At 42.7% G+C, this 20,281-nt stretch overlaps 1 protein-coding gene across 2 annotated transcripts in view; it reads right to left on the bottom strand.

Annotated features, from left to right (window-relative positions):
- Positions 1-20,281, bottom strand: part of LOC146664523 (UPF0606 protein KIAA1549) — a 38,082-nt gene that overhangs the window by 2,529 nt on the left and 15,272 nt on the right. The window contains exons 7-21 of one of the 2 annotated variants that reach the window (XM_085411675.1): positions 19,154-19,346; positions 18,940-18,999; positions 18,701-18,846; positions 15,454-15,631; positions 14,512-14,696; positions 10,506-10,667; positions 8,001-8,230; positions 6,937-7,073; positions 5,238-5,443; positions 3,752-3,978; positions 3,513-3,657; positions 3,118-3,432; positions 1,893-1,939; positions 1,190-1,338; positions 58-212 (exon numbers count right to left, since the gene is read on the bottom strand). In XM_085411675.1, the coding sequence (XP_085267801.1) occupies positions 58-212; positions 1,190-1,338; positions 1,893-1,939; positions 3,118-3,432; positions 3,513-3,657; positions 3,752-3,978; positions 5,238-5,443; positions 6,937-7,073; positions 8,001-8,230; positions 10,506-10,667; positions 14,512-14,696; positions 15,454-15,631; positions 18,701-18,846; positions 18,940-18,999; positions 19,154-19,346 (2,535 nt within the window). The remainder of the gene's footprint in view (positions 1-57; positions 213-1,189; positions 1,339-1,892; positions 1,940-3,117; positions 3,433-3,512; positions 3,658-3,751; positions 3,979-5,237; positions 5,444-6,936; positions 7,074-8,000; positions 8,231-10,505; positions 10,668-14,511; positions 14,697-15,453; positions 15,632-18,700; positions 18,847-18,939; positions 19,000-19,153; positions 19,347-20,281) is intronic. The other variant, XM_085411676.1, reaches the window with a different exon arrangement.

Consider the following 20,281-nt stretch of genomic DNA (forward strand, 5'->3'; position numbering starts at 1 on the left):
TTCAATGAAATTAAATGAACTTGTTAATGAAAAAATAAAAATGTGCAATTCACTCACTGCATCTTTTTCAGCTTCTGCTCTGGAGAAATTGTCATCATGATAGTGGTTCCAGCCTAAGCCTCCATTCTGGCCCGGAGCAGCCCTGACTCCTGCTGGGAAACCATTCATCCGACTGGACAGACCCACTTGTGCAAGATGATGGAGCTGGGCACCTAAAAAAATAAATAAACACATTATACTTACTGGCACTAATTTCCTAAAGACCCAACCTTAATCATGCCAGCTTCTTGCCCAACCTTAAACCTTACTGTATCTTCCATTCCTACTCAAAACTGCTCGGGATCACTGCAGTATTCTTTTATGCTCTCTCATCTAAGCAGAGAATATATGAAACTGTCTTTACTCGGCATCAGCGTCTGAAAATTTGTCAGCTGCATGCAAATTTATACCCACTGTAAGTGAAGTTACAAAGTTATTGGCAGCTGCCTGACTGTCTGTCCTCAGATTAGCCAAGCTGTTTTTGGGTGAGAGTGAGCGTGCACCCTGGACTGGTTGCACGTCTATCACAGATGTTCTTCAATCATTGCAGAAAATATTGGCAACCTGAATCATCTGTACGTTTTGCTGACACACCCCATTCCTGCTGCAACAAATGGCTTTAATCGCACGCGCCGCACTCAGCCAGTTCAGAAAGGGCATATTTTAAATGCAAGAGTTATTCCTCTGTAGTGACAGCTAGTGCAAAACCTTTCACGTTTGCACTAGTTATTTCTGTCAGTGTTACATATTCTCAGCAGTTTATTGTTAAACAAAGTCAGAGATAAATAGTGTATAGCTCTAAGAATAAAAAAAGGACATATTTGTGCTAATGGTTCATTTTGTTGTTTAGCTGTAACTGACAGTGGGAGTATTTACATTTAGATGGATTAAATATAGCATAAAGACTGAGACGGAGATTAAACACTGAGATAAAGAACATACATGTCTATCTTTAAGCATGATTGCTTAAGATGTGAGTTTCCTTTTTTCCTATTTTAAAAAAAAAAAATCTGCAAAAAAGTTGAAAACGAGATGCAGAAATGAATGGACACCATGAGCTTTGTTTGGGGGGACAGAGCAACAGCCTGAACATAAAATATTGTTGTGTTAATGTTGCATTTGTGTGATGCTATCGAACTTCCTTGTGTACCTGTGGTTCCTCCCACTGGACGCGGTCTGGCAGATGAGGGCAGTTCATCAGCGTAGAGGCCCCTGCTGGAGTACAGGCTGTCTGGCTGGAGCTGCTCACCGTGCCCTGCTGTTTCTCCTGGTGGCAGGTAGCTCGAGCCAAGGCCCTGCCTGAAACACAGACCAAAAAACTCATTTATGATTTAAGAAAACATAAGGACGCACCAATAGCTGAATTCTGGGTCAGTTTAAAGTAAACAATTTGACTAATAGCAGATGATGATTTTTCCCCTTTTTTGCACTGTTACTGAACATGGAGACATTTCATACTGTGTGTGTATTTGTGCTACTTTTTTAGCACGCTTTACATTTCTAATCACAGGGAGTCCTTCCTATATGGTGCAATCAATAACCTGATAGTCAAGCATTTCACAATTTGGTACCAAATAGTGGAAAACACAAATGGTTGACAGCTGATACTCTACATGTGTGTACACGTGCAGCCTTTTCAGAGTCTATTAAGAGGCAGCTGTTCAGACCTGATCCATTGAAACAATAAAATAAAGAGGACTCTTTTTCAGTATTCATGAGGCTCAACTCTATAAATGTAAACTAAAGAAAATGTCCACACGGGTGAAAGTTCACCTGTAATTATAAATAGGAAATACCTCTTGGGGTATGAAGAACATGTGGAAAGCGACTCTATTTTCAGCTGCTTTACTGACCTTGTTGCCATGCCTTGCACTGCAGCAGAGGACATCTCAGGGAATCTCTGGGGAAGACCAACAGAGATGTGCTGTGTTTAAGTGACAATGATCAAGTACCAGTGATGACAGAGGTCTCAGGTATAAACAGTGAACTGTTTTTACGAAGCATCAGGGTGTAGCGATACAAATATTGGAAAAGAAATGCAAAAGCGATTTTTAGTTGATGCAGTTATTCTTATGAGATCACAGTCCTGCTGTGTGTGTTACAATTTACTGTACTGTTGGTGGTTATTTTACATAGTGAACATTGTTATTTTTACCAAGCAAAGTTTCGTTGGATATCCATATTTTTAATAGCATATAAAAGCACCATCAAAGGGCTTTTTATGGCTGCACTGCTCAGCGTTTCTTTCACTCTTCTGGGGTGAGCACCCGTGTTGGATAGAGGACAAAGTATTGTTATTAACAGCTGTAAAGCAGCATGAAAGATAAGAAAGCATTTAAAAAGTGTATTCAGGGAGTGAAAATGTATTCTCTGCAGTCAAGAAGGTCTGGGATTAAATCTTTAAGGTTGCACTTCCAGGGAATGAATGAATGAAGTGACACATTTAGATCTGGACCATAGAACAGCCATACAATGCTTCTATTTTGTTTTTGTTTAGAGTAGATTTTTGCACTTGTAAAGTACCGATTCGATTTTCTTCTTCTTACACAAACAACCTTAATTTCAGCTAAGCCCTCTACCTCTCATGGATTTCAAAGCCAGGGATAATTGTACATGAATAGTATTATGCTGCCGTAGCTAAGTGTTAATAACAGAGGTTGGCACTGCATAAACTGGCCTCGCTTTGTAAAGCCTTCCAAGCAGTTTCTTTGAAAGTAGCCTATACCAACAGGAATTAATAAAGATTACGTGGGTGATGGCTATATCACTGAAGGGTCTTAGGAGCTCTACATAGCCAGTGGGGGTGGGCAGGGGGGGGCTAAGGTTGCACCTTGCAACAGATGGAGGAATACTTAAGTCAGTACTTTGCTAAGAGGACGTGATTATACTGGAAGCAATAGGCTTCATGCTGAGCAGGAGAGCAAAACACCTTAAGAAAGTGAATGCAAAGCTGTGTCTCCCACTGTTTCTATTTGTAACACATATTCTTGTTCCATGCAATATAGCAGCTGAATTATTTATAGCTGACTGGATGGACAATGCTCCAGCCAGAGCGTTTGTACACAGACGGCAACTTACGCTGGGGAAAGCTTGGTAGGAAAGACCCCAAGGTCTCGGCCCATGACCTGGAGGGCTAGAGTTAGGAGGGTTGCTGTTGACCCCTGGGAGAGTGATCCCAGCAGTGCTGCCCTGGGAAGTGGGTGACACAAGAGCGAAGGCGTCGTCCAACAGGGAGTGCATCTGCTGCCGTGCTTCCTCGATGGAGGGCTGTGGGGGCATGTACGGTGGTGGGGGAGGGGCATGGCCGGGAGGAGAGGAAGTGGGGGCTGGGAAGACATCATCTGTGGGGGAAGGACTCCTGTGAGGGGATCCTGGGCCTTGGTCAGGGTCCGACTGGAAAACATAGACGGCAAAGAACTCAGAAAGGTTGCAGGGTCCGTGAAAGGTTTTCCTACTTCTTCTGTGTTACTCACCACATAGGCAACATTGTTGACCCCGGGGCACTTTCTGTAAGCAGCATCAGTGTCTTCAGTGATGAGGTGGTCTTTGTCTGCTTCCATCATGCCTCCATTCATCTGGTCTTTCATCCTCTGCTTTGGTGAGCGCCTGCCTCGACCACTTAGAAACACATGAAGAAAGAGAGAAATATATTATCAGCATGCACAGAAAATCAAGTTCTCCACCAAAAAGTCAAAAATTCATAACCTCTAACCTTTTCTTGGGTTCCATGAAGACGGAGGGCATCTGAGCATCCGGGTCCAGGATCTTATCGATTTGCATCTGTTCTTTGCGATAAATACGATCCGGATCCTTTGCATCGCCAAGACCGCCTATGTCATCCATAGCTGGGAAGTCATAGTGGCCCTTCCTCTTGGCGCGAAGACGAATCTTGTTACGATGATGCTCAATTTCTGACTTGTGCCTCAACGCTACCTGGATCTGAGGATCAAATTACAATTATCAGTATTAGCTCGTTTGGCAAATTATAAGAACCACAGAAGCATCACAAATGAAATTTCAACCACGTGTGAATTACATCTTCCAAAAGACTCTGGAGGATTTCACTTTGTTCCTATGACTTCTTCTTTGAGAAAGAACATTTTCAAACTATCTGACCAAAGAGTTTGTGTCAGGGTTTTGTATTTTTTATTCTGCATTGAGATGAAATTTTTCAAAGGAACAGATGAGACTCCTGCAAGGCCTGTGGGGAATAATTAGCCTGGTAATTTTTTAACTTCAGCACTAAAAATACATCAACGTAAACACACTGGAGACAAACTGAAATACTGCAAAGAATGTGGGAGATGCTTCCCCACATCAGGTGACTTAAAACGACATGAACTCTTTCACAGTGGGGTTAAAAAGCACCTCTGTGCTCAGTGTGGGTCATCCTTCACCACTGCAGGTGACCTTAAAACACACAAACGAGTCCACACAGGAGAGAAACCATACAAGTGCAGACACTGTGACAAAAGCTTCTCATGTTCAGGTAATCGTAACGAGCATGAACGTACACACATGGAAGGAAACTACAGCTGTGAGCTTCGGTAATCTCAGTTCATACTCCGCACACAAACGATCCCACGTTACTAATAAACTGTTTCACTGTTACCAATGTGCCAAAACATTCACTTCATTATCTGCTCTTTGCAAACATCAGCGTGATCACGCAGGGCTGAAATCGTTCCCATCACAGGATCATAGTAAATCTGAAGAGAGAGAAACATCCTCTTCTGATTTCAGGGTCAAACTTAAACCCCTGGAGATCAGGCGCCACAGAGTTCAGATAGACTCTGCTGTAAAGATCTAATGAGGCAGCTATGAATGAAAATGTTCCCGTAGTTCCATTTTAATCTTTGTAAACTGTTCTTCTTTAGTGTTTGTGTTCAGTGGTTACCTTTTTTTTTTTTTTTCAGTGGTTGGATGAAAAATCTGTTTCCTGTTCTCAAGTTTTTATTGAATGTATTTTGTTAAATAAACTTAGTTAAAAATGTTAAATAAAGAAACAGTTTAATGACAAAAAACCCCCAAAACTTCAGCACAGCACAGTAAAACGATATCTTACTGTAACCCACGTTTTTCTAATGTGCTTGCGAAAGTAAAGCAAATCTTGATCCAGCAGTTTTAATAAAAAGACACTTTAACATTAAACTGCTGGATTATTTATCTCCTTAAAAAAGAAAATGAGAGCAGCAAACCTCTTTGGTCATTTGGTTTGTGTCTGACAATTTTCCATTGACGGGCGGACTGTGGAGTGGTGGGACAGGCATAGGCTGCATGGCGATAAGCTGGACTTTATTGGGGAGTCTCCTACTTGCGTCGGTGCCACGAGATATCCGATCAACATGTTCAAAGATGGAGGCTGAAGACAGCTGCTCATTTGTATCGTTCATAGGAGGAGGACCTGTGGAATAAAACAAAGGTCGTGACATGTTAGCAGCGAGTTCACACCGTATGCTAATGCTGATCTAAGCTAGGGGACAGAGATTTTACACAAACAGCTAATGCATAAGGATGACTAATGAAACATGTCCGTGTTTCTTTACCACTTCACTATATTCAAAATATTGGTTGTAATAAAAGTGTGGAGTAAATTTCTTGAGGGTTACGTGAAAATAAAACATTGATTTCTATTTCCAAAAGCTAAGCTTTGTTTCAAACAATGTCTTTTGCCTTTGTTTGTGAAGTTATTGTTTCCATGCTGTGACCGACAGCTCAGCACAGAAGTGATGGATGGTGAGAACTGTGCACAAAACTACCAAAGAACTAACAGACAACACACAGACAGCTGCTGGAGGTCAAGCCTGAGGTCTACAGAGACAGAGACAGAAAGTGGCAAGCTCTTACCAATTCTATTCTTGCCTGCAAACCACAAAAGAAAGGAAAGAGAGTCTTACTAGGGTGAAAGAGATCAAGTAAGAACAAAAATCAAAGTGGTTGCTGCATACTGACAACAATATTAAAAAACAACAACACAGAGGTGCAGCTGACACGGATGCATGAGAGAAAAGAAACATAACCAGGAAAGATCAAAAGAAAGGAAAAGGCAAGTTTCCATAGGTGATACTTTCATTTCTTCAGATCTTTTATTCAGTAGCTGGAAAAAAGCAAGGAAGATGTTGCTCTGAATAAGAAGAAAGCAAAAAAAGATGCAGCAGATTATTTAATATTGAATGTGTTTCATCTGGAATCCAATTAAACTCTTTTCATCCACCAGGTATCCACCGACCCAATTAAGCTAATACTACTGTTTGGTTGTTTTATTTACATTCTAAATGAACCAAGTCTCATACGTGCATCTGGGATTTTCTCTGGATATGACAATTTGGCAGAAATTAAATTAAAAAAGGGGGGTTGCTGTCAGCCTAACCCAATCCTAACCTTAACCAGGTTAAAAGCACCGGGCAGAGCATAGTACAGTATCAGCACAGACTTATCAATAACAAAACACAGACTGTTCCTCTGTGTGTGAGTCAGGCTGCAGTCTGCGTGCCCGACTGCCTCGAGGTCCAGCACGTAATCTCTTGAGTGGCACTGCAGGCTTGAATCTATCAAAAAGCTGTCAGATAAAGTAACTTTAGCATTTTTTTTCTTTTTCCTCAATTCCTCTCCGTCTCGTCTTATTTTGACCACTGAATAGAAATTCCTACCAGCTGCTTCTTTTACTTTCACTCTGTTTTATGTCCTTGCCTGGAATCTCTTCACGTCTCCTCTGCTTTGTCTTTTCTTCCTCCCTTTACAATCTCAAACTGGCCTCCCTGTCAATCAAAACATGCTAGCTGTGGTTGCTCTCTCTTTATCTATTTATGTCAGCCAAGTCCCTTCATTTTCTTCCTCCCCCTCATATTTGCTCTCCGTGTTTGGAGGAGCGAGTTGAGTGTTGCCAGGGCCACTTACCGTTTAAAACATTGATGGGGACCTTACGGGTCTGCTTGCTGTCGCTGGGCGTGGCCTGGGCTCTCAGGTTCTCCTCGGTTGATTCCCGCTCACTGGAATGGTCACTTAACACAGAGTCGCCATCTGATGAGGAGATCCTGCCCAGGAAAGACACACAAACACAGCCTTAGATGAATAATTGAAGCCCAAGAGCGCACGAACATGCTGCACTGTCATGCATAATCAAAACCTGCGCTCTTGCAGAAAGGTAAAAGCTGGGAGGAGACTTCTAAGAAATAATAACATTGGTTATAACTTGTTGAAATAAATGCCTTAAAGAATCTCCGCTGCCAGAATGATTACATTCATTAAATAATTTGTCTTGGATGGCTGTCGAGCAAGGAGGAACAACCAGCGCCAACTGCCCAATAAAACAGCCTGATGTAATGGAAGACATTTGTAACAGGAGTTAATAAATGTATCCAGCAGTAACTGCTGTACTTGTTTTGGTGTCACATATCTAATAACCAGAAGAGTGAGTGTTCTGGGAAAGGCTGGTAATGTTGCACAAACTCATTTAAGCTGTCGATATCAAAACTGAAAATTCTTTAGTTAAGCTTTGATATTATTTCAAATGTAGGAAAATAGGGCCAGGGCAAAAATATTTAAAGAACAAAGTAAAATGAATATTTATAATGCTCCTCAGCTTAACCTCTGTAAGTTACACAGACCTGTCTGAGGGAGCAAAAGAAGATTCCTCCTTCTTTGGTGCATAAATTAATCAGAAGATCTGTCAAAAGCTTTTTGTCTGGTTGGCTAACTGCCCCAATTGAAGGAGGCAGAAAGTCACCTCAGTTGGGAAAACAAGCTGTAATAAAATCTATACAGAAATGTTAACGCAATTTAAAAAATGCTACCAGTGTTTCACCAAGTGTGGAAAATAAAAACACTAAGGTGACCGTATCTCTAAAATATGCTGACTGTAATCATGAACTTCACTAGAACTGCTTATCCTCTCTTTATTTGCTTTAGGTAAAGTAAGCCTTTATGTTTTGTCACTTTCCTGTTCTGCGAGCAGCACTGACCTTCCTCTCCTTCGACCACTGCGCGACGCCTTTGTGGAGGAAGCGGACGTTTTGGAAATGGGAGTGGGGATCTCCCCATTCTCAGATGGGCTGAGGCCATCTTTAATGGATACTTGGACGGGCCCGAGGCCAGACGGGACAGGCTCCTGGATCACCATGACATCATCCTTGCTCTGCTGGCCAAGGTGCAGCTTGGCAAAGTCAAAGCCTTTAACGGTGGGAGCCTGCAGCTAAAGAAACGGGAAGAAGAGAAGGAACGAGTGGATAAACATGAGCCGAAAGCTGCACCAGCAAGACAGCGAGGGAGCGAGCACGACTTTCACTTAAGTATTTACTTATTGACAAGCATTCACCGCCTCATTGTGACATTAACCTTTACTTTTTAAAGCCTCTGACTTGAGAGTAATACTGCAAAAAACAGGGAACTGAAGGCTCAGAAAGTGATAGTCCAATGTAGTGCAATGAAATTCCATTAAAATTCCAGATTTGTAAATGAGGGAAATGACAACCAGAACGATGCCACGTTCGAGACATAATTGGGCTAAATGACTGATGAATGGATGCCCAGTGGGAGACTCACACAGTCAGACAAGAATGAATAAAGAGAAAGTCTCTGAGAAGAGCGAGAGACTTGGGTAAACATTGACTTGGTGTCTCTGTTCTTGGGGTGGTGGGGGATGGAGGCTGGAGCAGTGAGTGTAAAGCCCTCAGGACTTCCCGTCAGCAGAAGAGTAAACAGAAGATGTCAGATCTGAGTGTGTTTGCAAGCAGTTTGTGAAACTCTAGTCCTACGACACTGAAATGTGGCAACAAGCAAAGAGTGACGCGATGTGTTCCTCCTAATTCTCTGCATTACATGTGCGCACACCGAGTTTACTGAGGCAAAATGTACAGCTTAGAAGAGGCTTGTTGGTATAAAATTCCTAATCCAGTTTTCTGCTTGCCTGTATGAAACTGCTACTCCTGGGGGGAGTGAATGGGTATATGATTGTGTGTACTGTTCTCTGTGGCGCACAAATGAGGCCAGTCTTTGAGGGGCACAACACCTCAAATACTAAACTATGACTCATTATAGCCAACACCGAAGCTGAACGCACACAACACTTACGCATGACTTAATCATAGCCATAATAAACCATTTACAACAACACAGACACAACGTACAACTCTGTTTCCTAAAAAGGATTATTAGGTCCTTTAAAACGTAAAGATAACACGTGAAAAACTATTAATTTTCCCAAAAAATAAATACTTACCGTACATTTGGTATAAGAAATACATTTTTAAATAGTTGGGACAGGAGCTACAAAGACTACAAAAATATTTAACAGAAAAAGGGAAACAAAAATGACCAAACAAACAAACAAAATCTAAACAAGTATTACCGTAGTCACATGAGGACTCAGGTTAGTGACTTGGGTTTAAAAAGAGAAACAGATGCCTTCACCACATTGTTTTGAAATTGCAATTAATTTGGAGAGTTTCATCATCTACAGCACATAATATCATTATTTTAATGATATTAAAATAATGATGATGAAACATTATTTTAACATCATTAAAATATGAAGAACTAAATAAATCTCTGCAGCAAGTCCCAGAGCTGCATCCCTGCAAGTTGAAGGTATCATGCAAAGTAAAGACACATAAAAATGAAACAGGAGTGACTCTGAACTGTCGAGCACTTTAAATCAAACTAATAATGGAAAAACATTTTGCTTGCAAAGAGGTGAAGCAACACAGCAGTAAATATGCTCCTGTCCCAACGATGTTGTTAAAGTGGAAACGACGGTGTTTCGTTAAATACAAGCTTCATGTGATCTGTAAACATTCTGATTCTTTTTCTATGTTTTGTGAGGGGAAACAGAGTTGTATACATGATCTACCGACTATAAACACACACTTTTCTCTCTAGATACCATAATGAGGGAGATCCTACATCTATAAACACAAACAGGCACTAATCTCCCGTCTACTACATGAGATACCTCCTCCTCGGCTCGTCTCCCTTTAGACAACACTTTCTTTTTCCCGTCTTTCTTCACTTCCTCTGGTTTCTTTTTCACAGCTTTGGTCTCTTCCCTTTTTTGCTCTCTCGATGTACCTTCTTTCCTTTTCAGTTTCTTTTTATCCTCTTCCTCCTCTTCTTCCTCCTCTTCTTCTTCAGCTTCCTCCTCTTCTTCTTCTTCAGCTTCCTCCTCTTCTTTGTCCTCATTTTTCATACCCTGATTGCTCTTGAGAGCTACTGATCTCTAAGCAGAAGCAATGATGAATAAGATAAATTGTTCTGCTGATAAGTGATGAGCTACTATTTGTTATTTGTATCACTTGTAACAACAAGTAAACACCCAGACTATAAAAATTGACTTCATATAACGTGCATACGGTCTTGTTCTTTGCATAATTGTGCAACACTTGAATAATAAACCATAAACAAGTTACTTCCAACAAACATACAACAGGTCTGACTACATTTTCTACAAATCACCAGACACTGCTTTGTACCTTCCCCTTTTTAAAATCCTTCTCCTCCCCTTCCTCCTCCTCTTCATCATCTTCTTCCTCTTCATACTCCTCCTCTTCATCCTCACTAAACTCAATACCTTTTTTAGTTTGAGGGAGTCGCTGTTGACGAGAGGTCCTTGATTCTCTGAGTAACATAGTAGACTGAGAGAAGAGGAGTGGTGTTAAGTCAAAGACGAATGTGTGGATCAGAGAGGATGAGCCACTGATACACGTCTGAGTCAGAGCACTGACCAAATGCTAAGGTTATGTTCAAGTGAAGGGGAATCAGACAGAGATGAAAAGATGAGGCAGTTTCTGAAACCAAAACATCCAGAGAACCACCCAAACAGGCTGCTTGTAATCAGGAATGGAAATAAACATACATAGGATGGAGTCTTACTCCTGTCTTGCTCACATGTATTCTTAGTCCAAGCTGAGGTTTGCAGGTGGACACGTTTTAGACAGAGATTCAGCAACTGTTGTTCTCTAATACTACTGTTATGAGTACAGCGCTGCAAATATGTTAAACACCTGTGTGGTCTTATATTTCTGCACCACATATGAACTTCACCAAACTAATACAAACAAAACAAGACAGCCAAATACTGGCTGTTAAGTTAATTTCTTACTTAGGAATAAAATATACAGCCTGACATTAGAAGACTGAATAAAAATATTCGTGACGATAAAAAGGGACAAACACATGCAAACGTGGAGGTTTCCAGACTAACGAGTACACAGATGACAGAATCGGTCAGAGCAGGTATTACACAGACGCCATCTAACAGGCAAGTTGTCTAATATTGAGCCAATGTGTGAAGAGTGCAGGAAGAAAATCCCTGTGATCACGCTCGCATCATGTATAGCACCCCGCCTCCTGCACTCTGCTCATGTGTCAAACCTTGCCTAAACCAAACAGAGCATTTGCAATAGTGAGAGGTTGTGTGATACTGGTGTTTCTGTTGTGTGCAGTTTGTGATTGTCCACCAGACAAGGGCAGTCAGATTTATTCACTGTCCACAGCTTATGTCTGAAAGCTGTTTCAGGGAGGGTAATACTATGACAGAAATCTTACTTAGGGCAGCCAAATAGCATTACTTCTAAAATTAAGTGAAGCTACAAAAGCCAGAGAGGCTTTTCAATAACCACAGATTGAACACAAAATGAGCCGAAGGGAAACTGTCGAGCAGGATTGTTGGTTGTTTCAAGCAAAAAAAGAGCTGCTGAGGCTGTTTGCTGTATGAGCAGCATCATAATTTTTAACCCAGCACATGTCCTTCAATATGTCTCTGCTGGAATCATTAAAGTTTTACTAATGTCATCCAGAAGACGGCATCATGATGTCCAAATCGGTGAGGTCTAGCAGCACAGTCATGGCAGTGACAGATAGCCTTTATTAATCATGCTGATTTATAATCCCAGGATTAATCCAGTAAATCTAATTAACAAACTATTTCTTTTTTTTTTTTCTTTTTTTTTTTGGCCTGTCCCGTTTGGCTCTTTTGCATCAGAATTGTTGTCTAAAGGCAAAGAAAGATGCCCAACGGATTTACTTTACCAAACTGACCATCCCAGCCTTGCCGTAATGGTCCATTTGATTCACCTTTTATTGTTTATTTTATTTTCACTTACTGAATACGGGACAGACTTGACTGGGGGAAAGAAGGGGAGAAAGAAAGAGGGAAAGAGAAACAGCTGAGAAGAGGGACGGGGGAGAAGGGCAAAAGACAAAAACCAACAGAACGGGCAGAGAAAAAAAAATGCATATATCAATCACCTGGGTCACCTGCTGAGAAAGAAAAAAGAAAGCAAGCAGAAGAGAACAAGAGTAATAGAATAAACAACATCACAATGATATATGGGAATATGACAGTAAATACTAAATGTTAAACATTATTGTGCAGCACATAAGATCAACAGAACACAGTGTGCTTTGAGGTAGGAGCCAAAAAGGGTGTAGTTTGTGGGTGTGATCACCCGTGTGTACACCTGTGAGCATGGACGCGCTTGTTTTTTGTTTTTTTAAAAGGTTCCTTCATGTAATAATCTGCTAGAGGGTGTGGGGGGGCCACAGCCCCGTCCTCCAGGGCATGAAGCAGGTGTGGATGAGATCAAAACTCCAGACATCCAGAGGCCCCCAGAACACAAGAGACCAAGGGAGACCAACAGAGGGGCAGCTGCGCCACTGTCCCGGAAAGAGCTGAGGAGAGTCCCAGATGAGGGCTCACTCAGCAGCCGCGGAGCAGAAGCCAGGGGGAGTTGCAGTGACGCGCCCGTGAGCTCCGCCGGCAGCCAGCTGCGCCTGAGTGACCGAGCCCCAGGCCGAGAGGCCGGGGGCACCCCACCTCCGAAGTGGCCCGAGCGAGCCCCAGGCTCCAGGCCCCGATAAGCGGCCGCCAAGGAGTGAGCCGGTGTGTACCTGGACGCCCATCCCCGGACACAAAGAACCACCAACGCACCGATGTCTGAGGGGGTCTGCCACTGGCAGGGGAAGTGGTGGTAGGGGGAGATAGGCCTCCAAACCTTGGAGGGCCTGAGATGTCCCCAGAGAGGTGGCGCCTGACACCCAACCTGACATATAGACACAGACATACAGGCACACACAGATACAAACATCCATTCCCCCCCTCATGCTCTCATATGCACTTACTCCACACTCAACCAACGTGGAGACAGACATAAAGAGACGTTGTACACACGATCACACTCCCCAAGCGTACTCTACAAACCGGGTCTAGGTACCCTTGCCCCTGGAGGGGGGAACTGCACCCAGACCCAGGTGGTGTTTCCCTTTTCCCTGCGGTGGGGAGAGGCAGACCGCCCCGACTCCGCAGCAGCAGGAAGGCTCCACACTCCAGACCGCAGTCGGACGGCCAACTCCTCCTAGTCCTAGCCCCCCCGCTCCAGCAGGTCGCAGAGAATGGGGGTGAGAGAAGACTCCAAACCTCCCTCCACCCGCTCATTGTAATGTTGATGCATGTGTGTTCTAAGGTGCATTTAAAACCCAGGAGGGCTTGGAGCTACCTGCCAGAGAGCAGCAGGTAAGCGCATGGTCCCTCCTGCTAGCCCTCAATGTCTACGTGTATTTAAAATTGAGAGGTGGGCAACGATGCCAGGGGTGGGGTGTACACCCTGATGGTACTTTGGACTCCGTGTATCGTGCCCACCCCCAAGATCCTATATGTATGTGTAATGAGAGTGTGAGTAATGTGAATGTCTAAGTTGTGGGATAAAATTGAGGCAGAGGCAGCCAGAAGGGGACAGAGGGGGGGGGGGGGGGGGGGTAGCCTCCTCTGCACCCTGGTGACATACCCCTACTCCAAGGCCCTGCATGTGTGGGTGGTTGTGGTGGAGCGGGAAGAGGGAGGCAGCTGGAGATGGGGAGGGAAGGAAGGGAGGGGCAAGTGACCCCTCCCTGGGGCCAGCTCCCCCGCTGACCCCAGTAGGCACCCCCATACTCCGCGACCCGCCAGGGAAAGGGGGCCCAGGCCCATCCAGACCGGGCCCAGTGCAGCAGCGCCGCCTGGCCCCACAGAGCCCGGGACAGTCCACCCAACCCCACCACAGAGAAAACTGCACCCACCCCACCATCCACTCATCTTCCAGACTACATAAGACAATAAACACCCAGGCTGAGATCTTCCTCCACCTCTCCTGTATCTCCCCCTCCTGCAGAGGGAGTTCCTGAAGAGAGGAAAGCTCCAGCAAGATGTGACCATCTCCCCCACCAGTTGAAGAGCCCCCCAGGTGGCTCGACGCACCGGCAGCACCCTGCTCCAGGGCTGGGCCCCCATGCACCCACCCGCCCACAACCCCGGCAACACACCAACCAGGACCCAAGCCCCCGAGGCCCGGTCCGGGTCCCAGCCCAGAGACGGAGCGCCCCCAAACTATTTCTAACAAAAACACCTTCATTACATAATTACAAATATAAAATTTACGGCACAAAAGTCATTTTGAAACACTGATGCAGGAAAGCATCTGTAAAGTAAAGATGGAACTTTACCTTTTGTCTCTGTTGGATGGAGGTCATGGCGTCTGGCTGGAATTCCAGCTTGTCTGTCCGACACAACTTCCAGTAAAGGATGGAAATGATGACGACGACCACGAGGAGGGGGATCACAACCCCGATGATGATCCACATGTTTGTGTTCTCATTGTCAGAGGGTGAAGATGTCACTTTTTCGACAGCTGTGATTAGAAAAAACAAAGAAACCATAAACTGCTAAGTTCATATATTGACTACAAAGGAGGAGAAGGTGTTTTTAGAATCCAGGTTCTTTTCTGTTACCAGTATTTCCCATCGGTTGGCTGCTCTTCACATGTTCTGTATTTATTAACAGTGACACTCCTATATGCTAATGAGCTCATCTTTATTGAGTTTCAGCCTTGATCGAACTGAATCTATAAAGGTGAGCGATTTACGGGACATCTGTAAACCGTAGCTACAGAAAATAACCTGGATTCGTTTCTCCCTGGACAGACACGGCGCTGCTTTGGTTTTAATTAACAGTCACTTCATCCTCTGGGAAAGCACCATAAAAGAACGCAATCAGAACGGAGACAGAACTCCCTTGAGGGGCTCTCATTAGCCTTCATCCGTTGTTTAGATTCCTAATAAGGAAGACAGGGTTTGGGTGCAGCGTGTACAAAGGGAGATAATTAGCTCAAATGTTACTATAAACATGTAAAGATACACATGGAGCTGGCAGTCAGTATCCTTTCCTCTTATTAGGATCTTGAGAACAATTAGCCATTACAATAACAGTAATGATGGTGAAGCTAAAATAATTAGTCTTTTTTTGTTTACATACACTAAAACTTCCTGCCAGCATCAAAGAAGAAAGAAAAAACACACTAATAAATTAAATAAATTCACACGGGAGTGTTTGATTGACTTGAACTATCATAGATAATCTTTTTTATCTATTTATTGAGACATACTTACGTTGTGCCAATATGCCCTGTACACGATATCCCAGGACAATAGCAGCTCTTTGGACATCCAGGCTGTTAAGCAGGCTAGCAGTCTGATCTGCAGGCATCCTCTGACCACTAGGCCCCTCCACAAAATACACTATTTCGAGGGGGAGGTCAGTACCCGCCAACCGGCTTGTGCTTACAACCTGGGAATTAAAACAAGGAGGACTGGTAAAGTGTTTCAGAATGCAGTTTTGAACAGATATGGGTAATTTTCTTTAAAGCAACAGCTGTGATAGATAAAAGGCAGGGGAAGAGCAGATCTTCTTAAACCCCGCCCCCAAAACATTCAATGTTTTATGCATCATAAATTTATCCTCCAGGGTCAGACTGTCGAAGGAGCTCTACTGTAACTTCCTGAGGCATCTGAGGGAAAACACTAGCTGCAAATGACCCATACTGTCAAGTGTGCAATTGCGCACCAGTGCATTGAAGTTGAAGGGATGCTGTGTTGACACAGTGGAGGAGAGCGAGCTCTCTGGAGCAAGTCGAAGGGGACAGAAAATTGCTTCCAGGGAGCAATATAAACATAAGAAGATATAAACATAGCAGGATATATGGAAGTGCTTCAGAGGTGCATATGGAGATGACCTTAAAAAGAAAAACAGGTGTGTTTTTGCGTCTTATTAGAGTCACAGATCTTCCTGATCACACCCCAGATTTGACGGCTGTCATACAATAACAGAGTCACTGCCAGACCTAGTAACTCCTATATGATGGAAGCCCTTTTACCGAACTGCCAGTAATCTTATTTTTCCTCCAAAGGTAAGCATTTCCAGATGGTGCGGGGGGAAATAAAGGCTGGAGCATAACGGACTCTGTTTATTTGCTAAGGGACAAAGGCTGTCAATTCTCAGTTTTGTGGTCGTTAGTAGTGTTAAAGGGCATTTCTTTTCTTGGTTCACTCCTTAAGAACACAAACAGGGGACCATGTACGTTACCCTGAACTTCATTTCCACGTGCATGCTTTAATGTTCCCATTTGTGTCCTTATACGACAAAGTTTCCCATCTGAAACATTTGTGGATAAGAGACTGTGCTCGAGAAAAAAAATGACAAAATGCTTCTAAAAATGGATTCATGAAGGACGACCACACTCTAAATTAAAAATGGAATTTCTGATGAAGGTGCTAATGGGCAAAGTCTCACAATCTTAACAGTAAAGATGACTTTTTAATGGAGACAGTGGCACCTCATTTTCTGCCGAGCCTTACAACATTAATCATTGTTGTTTTTTTTATTTTAACGACAGATTTGAGATTTGAGACTTGAACCATTTGACCTTCTCGAGTCCACCTTGCTGTATTTAATGCTTATACAAGCACCTGAAAGTTACAGAGTTCTACAAACTAAACAAAATGTAGTTTTTAAAATAGGGACTGACTCCTGTGTCCACAATATACACACTGTTGCATTTTCATATCCTTGTGGGGACATCTAATTGACATAATGCTTTCCCTGGACTCCTACCCTAACCCTGACACTAAAACCACAAAAATGTCTTCAAACTTGTGCGGATGGGGATTTTGTCCCCATAACGGCCGTTGGTCCCCACAACTACAGTAAATTTACAATTTTTGTTCCCTCAAGATATGTAAAGATGGTCCAAATACACACACACAGACACATAACCATCATTTTAGGTCACAATTTGCATACCTCTTGGAGAGCCATTGCTTAAATATTTTTCAATTCTGTCCGATTTGTCTTTTTGACCGATTTAATTTGACTGATTTGTTTGTGTGTGTGCAGCCTCCCCGATGGTGCCCTGAGGCACAAGCACAGTCTGCTGTCTGTATTACTGAAAAGAGTAAAGTGCAGGTCATGCCTGGGCTGCCACAGAAAAACGGCCGGGCAGACTCCCTCATTCAGGGTTTAATCCAGTCCGTGTCTGCTTATTAGAGTGGAAAGAGGGCAGTGTGAATGCGTGTTACTGCACAGCCCAAATTCAACCTCCCTTTCATCTGTCTGGGCAGACTCATAAGATATTCTCAGTGGTGACAACACTACACTCGTTCTGTCATGACAGTCAGGGGCATCTGTCTGAGATACACCATAATTATTTATGTGCAAGAAAGCAAAGCAGAAGTTCAGACGCTTTCATCCAATAAGGCACTCGGAGATGAGTGTTTTTGAAATATTAAAACAGGCTTCTTATATAACAGCATTCTATCAAGTGAATAACACATTATCATATTTATGGATTTGAAAAAATATCATTTGGAAGAGCAGAAAGGATGCCAGAGCTAAAATTAGAGATCTAATCTTAGCAGAAATGCAGACAGCAAAGGTTCACCACTGATGTGCTTCTCTTTTCTATATTATTCTGTAGAATTCACCGAGGCAAAAACAAAGGTCCTAAATGGATGGACATGATGATATTTAGCACTGACAGTCATCTTGTCTTAGCTTGACCAGTTACTTTTGTTTGAATTTTCTGCTTCTCTTCTGATTTCCGAATCTTTACCTACCACTGACTCTGTGACAAACATTCACTTTTTGACTCTTTAGCCCCCCAACAGCAGGATACAGACAGAGAAAAAGACACAATTATTAACTGACATGCTCTTAGGAGCCATCGAGTATAAGGAGGACTGGGATAATGAGGAAGAGGACAAAAAAATAGGCAACATGAGGTTGTGGTCTTTGAATGGCTTGCCCCTGAGATGAATGGGATGGTGTTGCCATGGAGATCGAGCCGTATCCTGTCCCCTTAGAGAGGAGATGAGCAGGTGCAGAGAGGACCCACAAAAGCTAGAGCTTGATTAGTAAAGCACTAAGGCTTTCACTGGTTACAAACAGTGTCACACTCACATAATGACCCCTCTGTACTCAGAAAAGGTGGCAAGAGAGAGCTTGTATCAGGGTATAATGATACAAATGGTACAAGGAAGGATGGTTCTGCAGAGTTTTTAGAAGTTTTGTTATATAGGGAACAAGAAATGTAAAAAGCAAAAAAGTATTTGTGACCCTGAAAGAGCTTAAAGCTTGGTTGCATAGAGAATGAAAGTGAGAGACACGGAACACAAAGAAATAAGAAATTTCTTTGCATTTTTTATGTGATTACATATATGAAATATTTATTCTCTGGTAAAAAATTGAAATAAAGATATGGCTTACATTCGTGGCATGTGGAACGGGGCCCAGTGAGCCTGGGGCTACGGAGCTGTAAATATAAGCTGAGTAAAATGATTATTGAATCTATAAGCATATTACCTGAACACTACTGTTGCCTATGGTGGTGGCCCTTTTAACCCGTCTGACTGATCCTATTGCTTCACCGAGTAACAGGGCCAACCGGCGCTCCATGTTAGCTTGAAAGGTCCTCTCACCCACTTTCTGGTCCAGCACACCCAGGAGTACTACATATACACACACAGCAGAAGTAATATGCTCTGTAGTAACTGCTTTACATGAACTGTAAGACTGACAAAAATCATTCAAAATCATTATACCTGTTCTAACCCAGGAAGAGCGAAGCAGTTGGCTGGTGTTCAGCTCTGGATAATGGAAAGCTAGTGGAAAAAATTATAAAATTAATCAATAAGTGCTGTGACCTTTACTCGTATTCATTGTTGGCGATCACAATCAGAATTTCCAGCTAACCCAGATACAGAACTGATAATATGAAAATGGAAATAGTTCAAATACAGTCAGTACGGTACTCACGCTCAGCGATCTGCAGCACAGGAAAGCCCATGTAATAGCTGAATTCCACCATAGTGAGTTTCATTAGAGCACTGCTGATCTCTGACCCCATCAGATAACTCCTTGAACTGCGAACAGTGAAAGTAATGTCCACCGGTTTCCTCGCTAGTCCTTGTTCCTCGTATATGGGAGCAGCCATGGTGATGTTTACAATCTGAAACACAGTGGTAGTGTTACAGGAAACAGAAAAAACACATATTAAAACGAACAAAACATTTTCTATCTTACCTGTGTCTTAAAGACCTACAATTAAATTCCCTCTGAAAAGAGAACTACATAACTATGTGATCAAATAACCTCTTTAGTAACAAAAAATAATCTTCTTTAATACTCAACAACTAGAGCATGAAGCACTTTAAAAAGAATTAGCCATGTGAAAAACACTTGGGTCATGCTCATGAGTTATGGTAAGATGAACAACGAGTAGACCAAGGAGTGAGTATAGCGTCCACAAGAACACTTGGGTCTAAATCCTTGCCTCTAATTATAAGCTCTGTGCTGCATTTATTTGGCAATAACTATCATAACCCAAAATGACCATAAGCATCCATACTTTGGAGAGACAGAGCACTTAGTTGCTCCTTTCCAAAAGAAGCAAAATGCAGAGCGATGGCTTTTGCTCCTGCAAAATTGCATTACATGGACGTTACATTGTGTCTGCTATTACAGTGCTTCTCAGTAACATGTGCAGCATTCTCTGTAGAGATGCTGTCTGTGGTTTGATGAGGTTGATCCAACCTTGAAAAGACAGGCGATGGATTTCAGAACACAAGGAAGACTCCAGTGTTTTCTTTTCTTATAATTGACTTTTTAATCTTACAGAATAGCAGAGCTTTGTTCTTTGAGTATTACTTCCTCTTGAGCTCTCTGTTTTGATTTTTCTATAATGCTCATAAAACACTGCCAATTACAAATATTTTACTTTCAGCCTTTTTAGATAATAACAAGATAAATCTGTAAATACACGCAGTGCATAAAGAATCCCACAGATCAGTGAGTGAAATGACTTGATTTGTATTGGTCAGCTTAGTGAACAAACAACATTTTCAGCTTTTTTTCTTTGAGTAAAAACTCGATATTTTTAAAGCC

Source organism: Rhamphochromis longiceps, linkage group LG7, assembly GCF_057381845.1.
Source record: "Rhamphochromis longiceps isolate RC_006_pf linkage group LG7, R_longiceps_female_GT1.1, whole genome shotgun sequence".
Taxonomy (NCBI): domain Eukaryota; kingdom Metazoa; phylum Chordata; class Actinopteri; order Cichliformes; family Cichlidae; genus Rhamphochromis; species Rhamphochromis longiceps.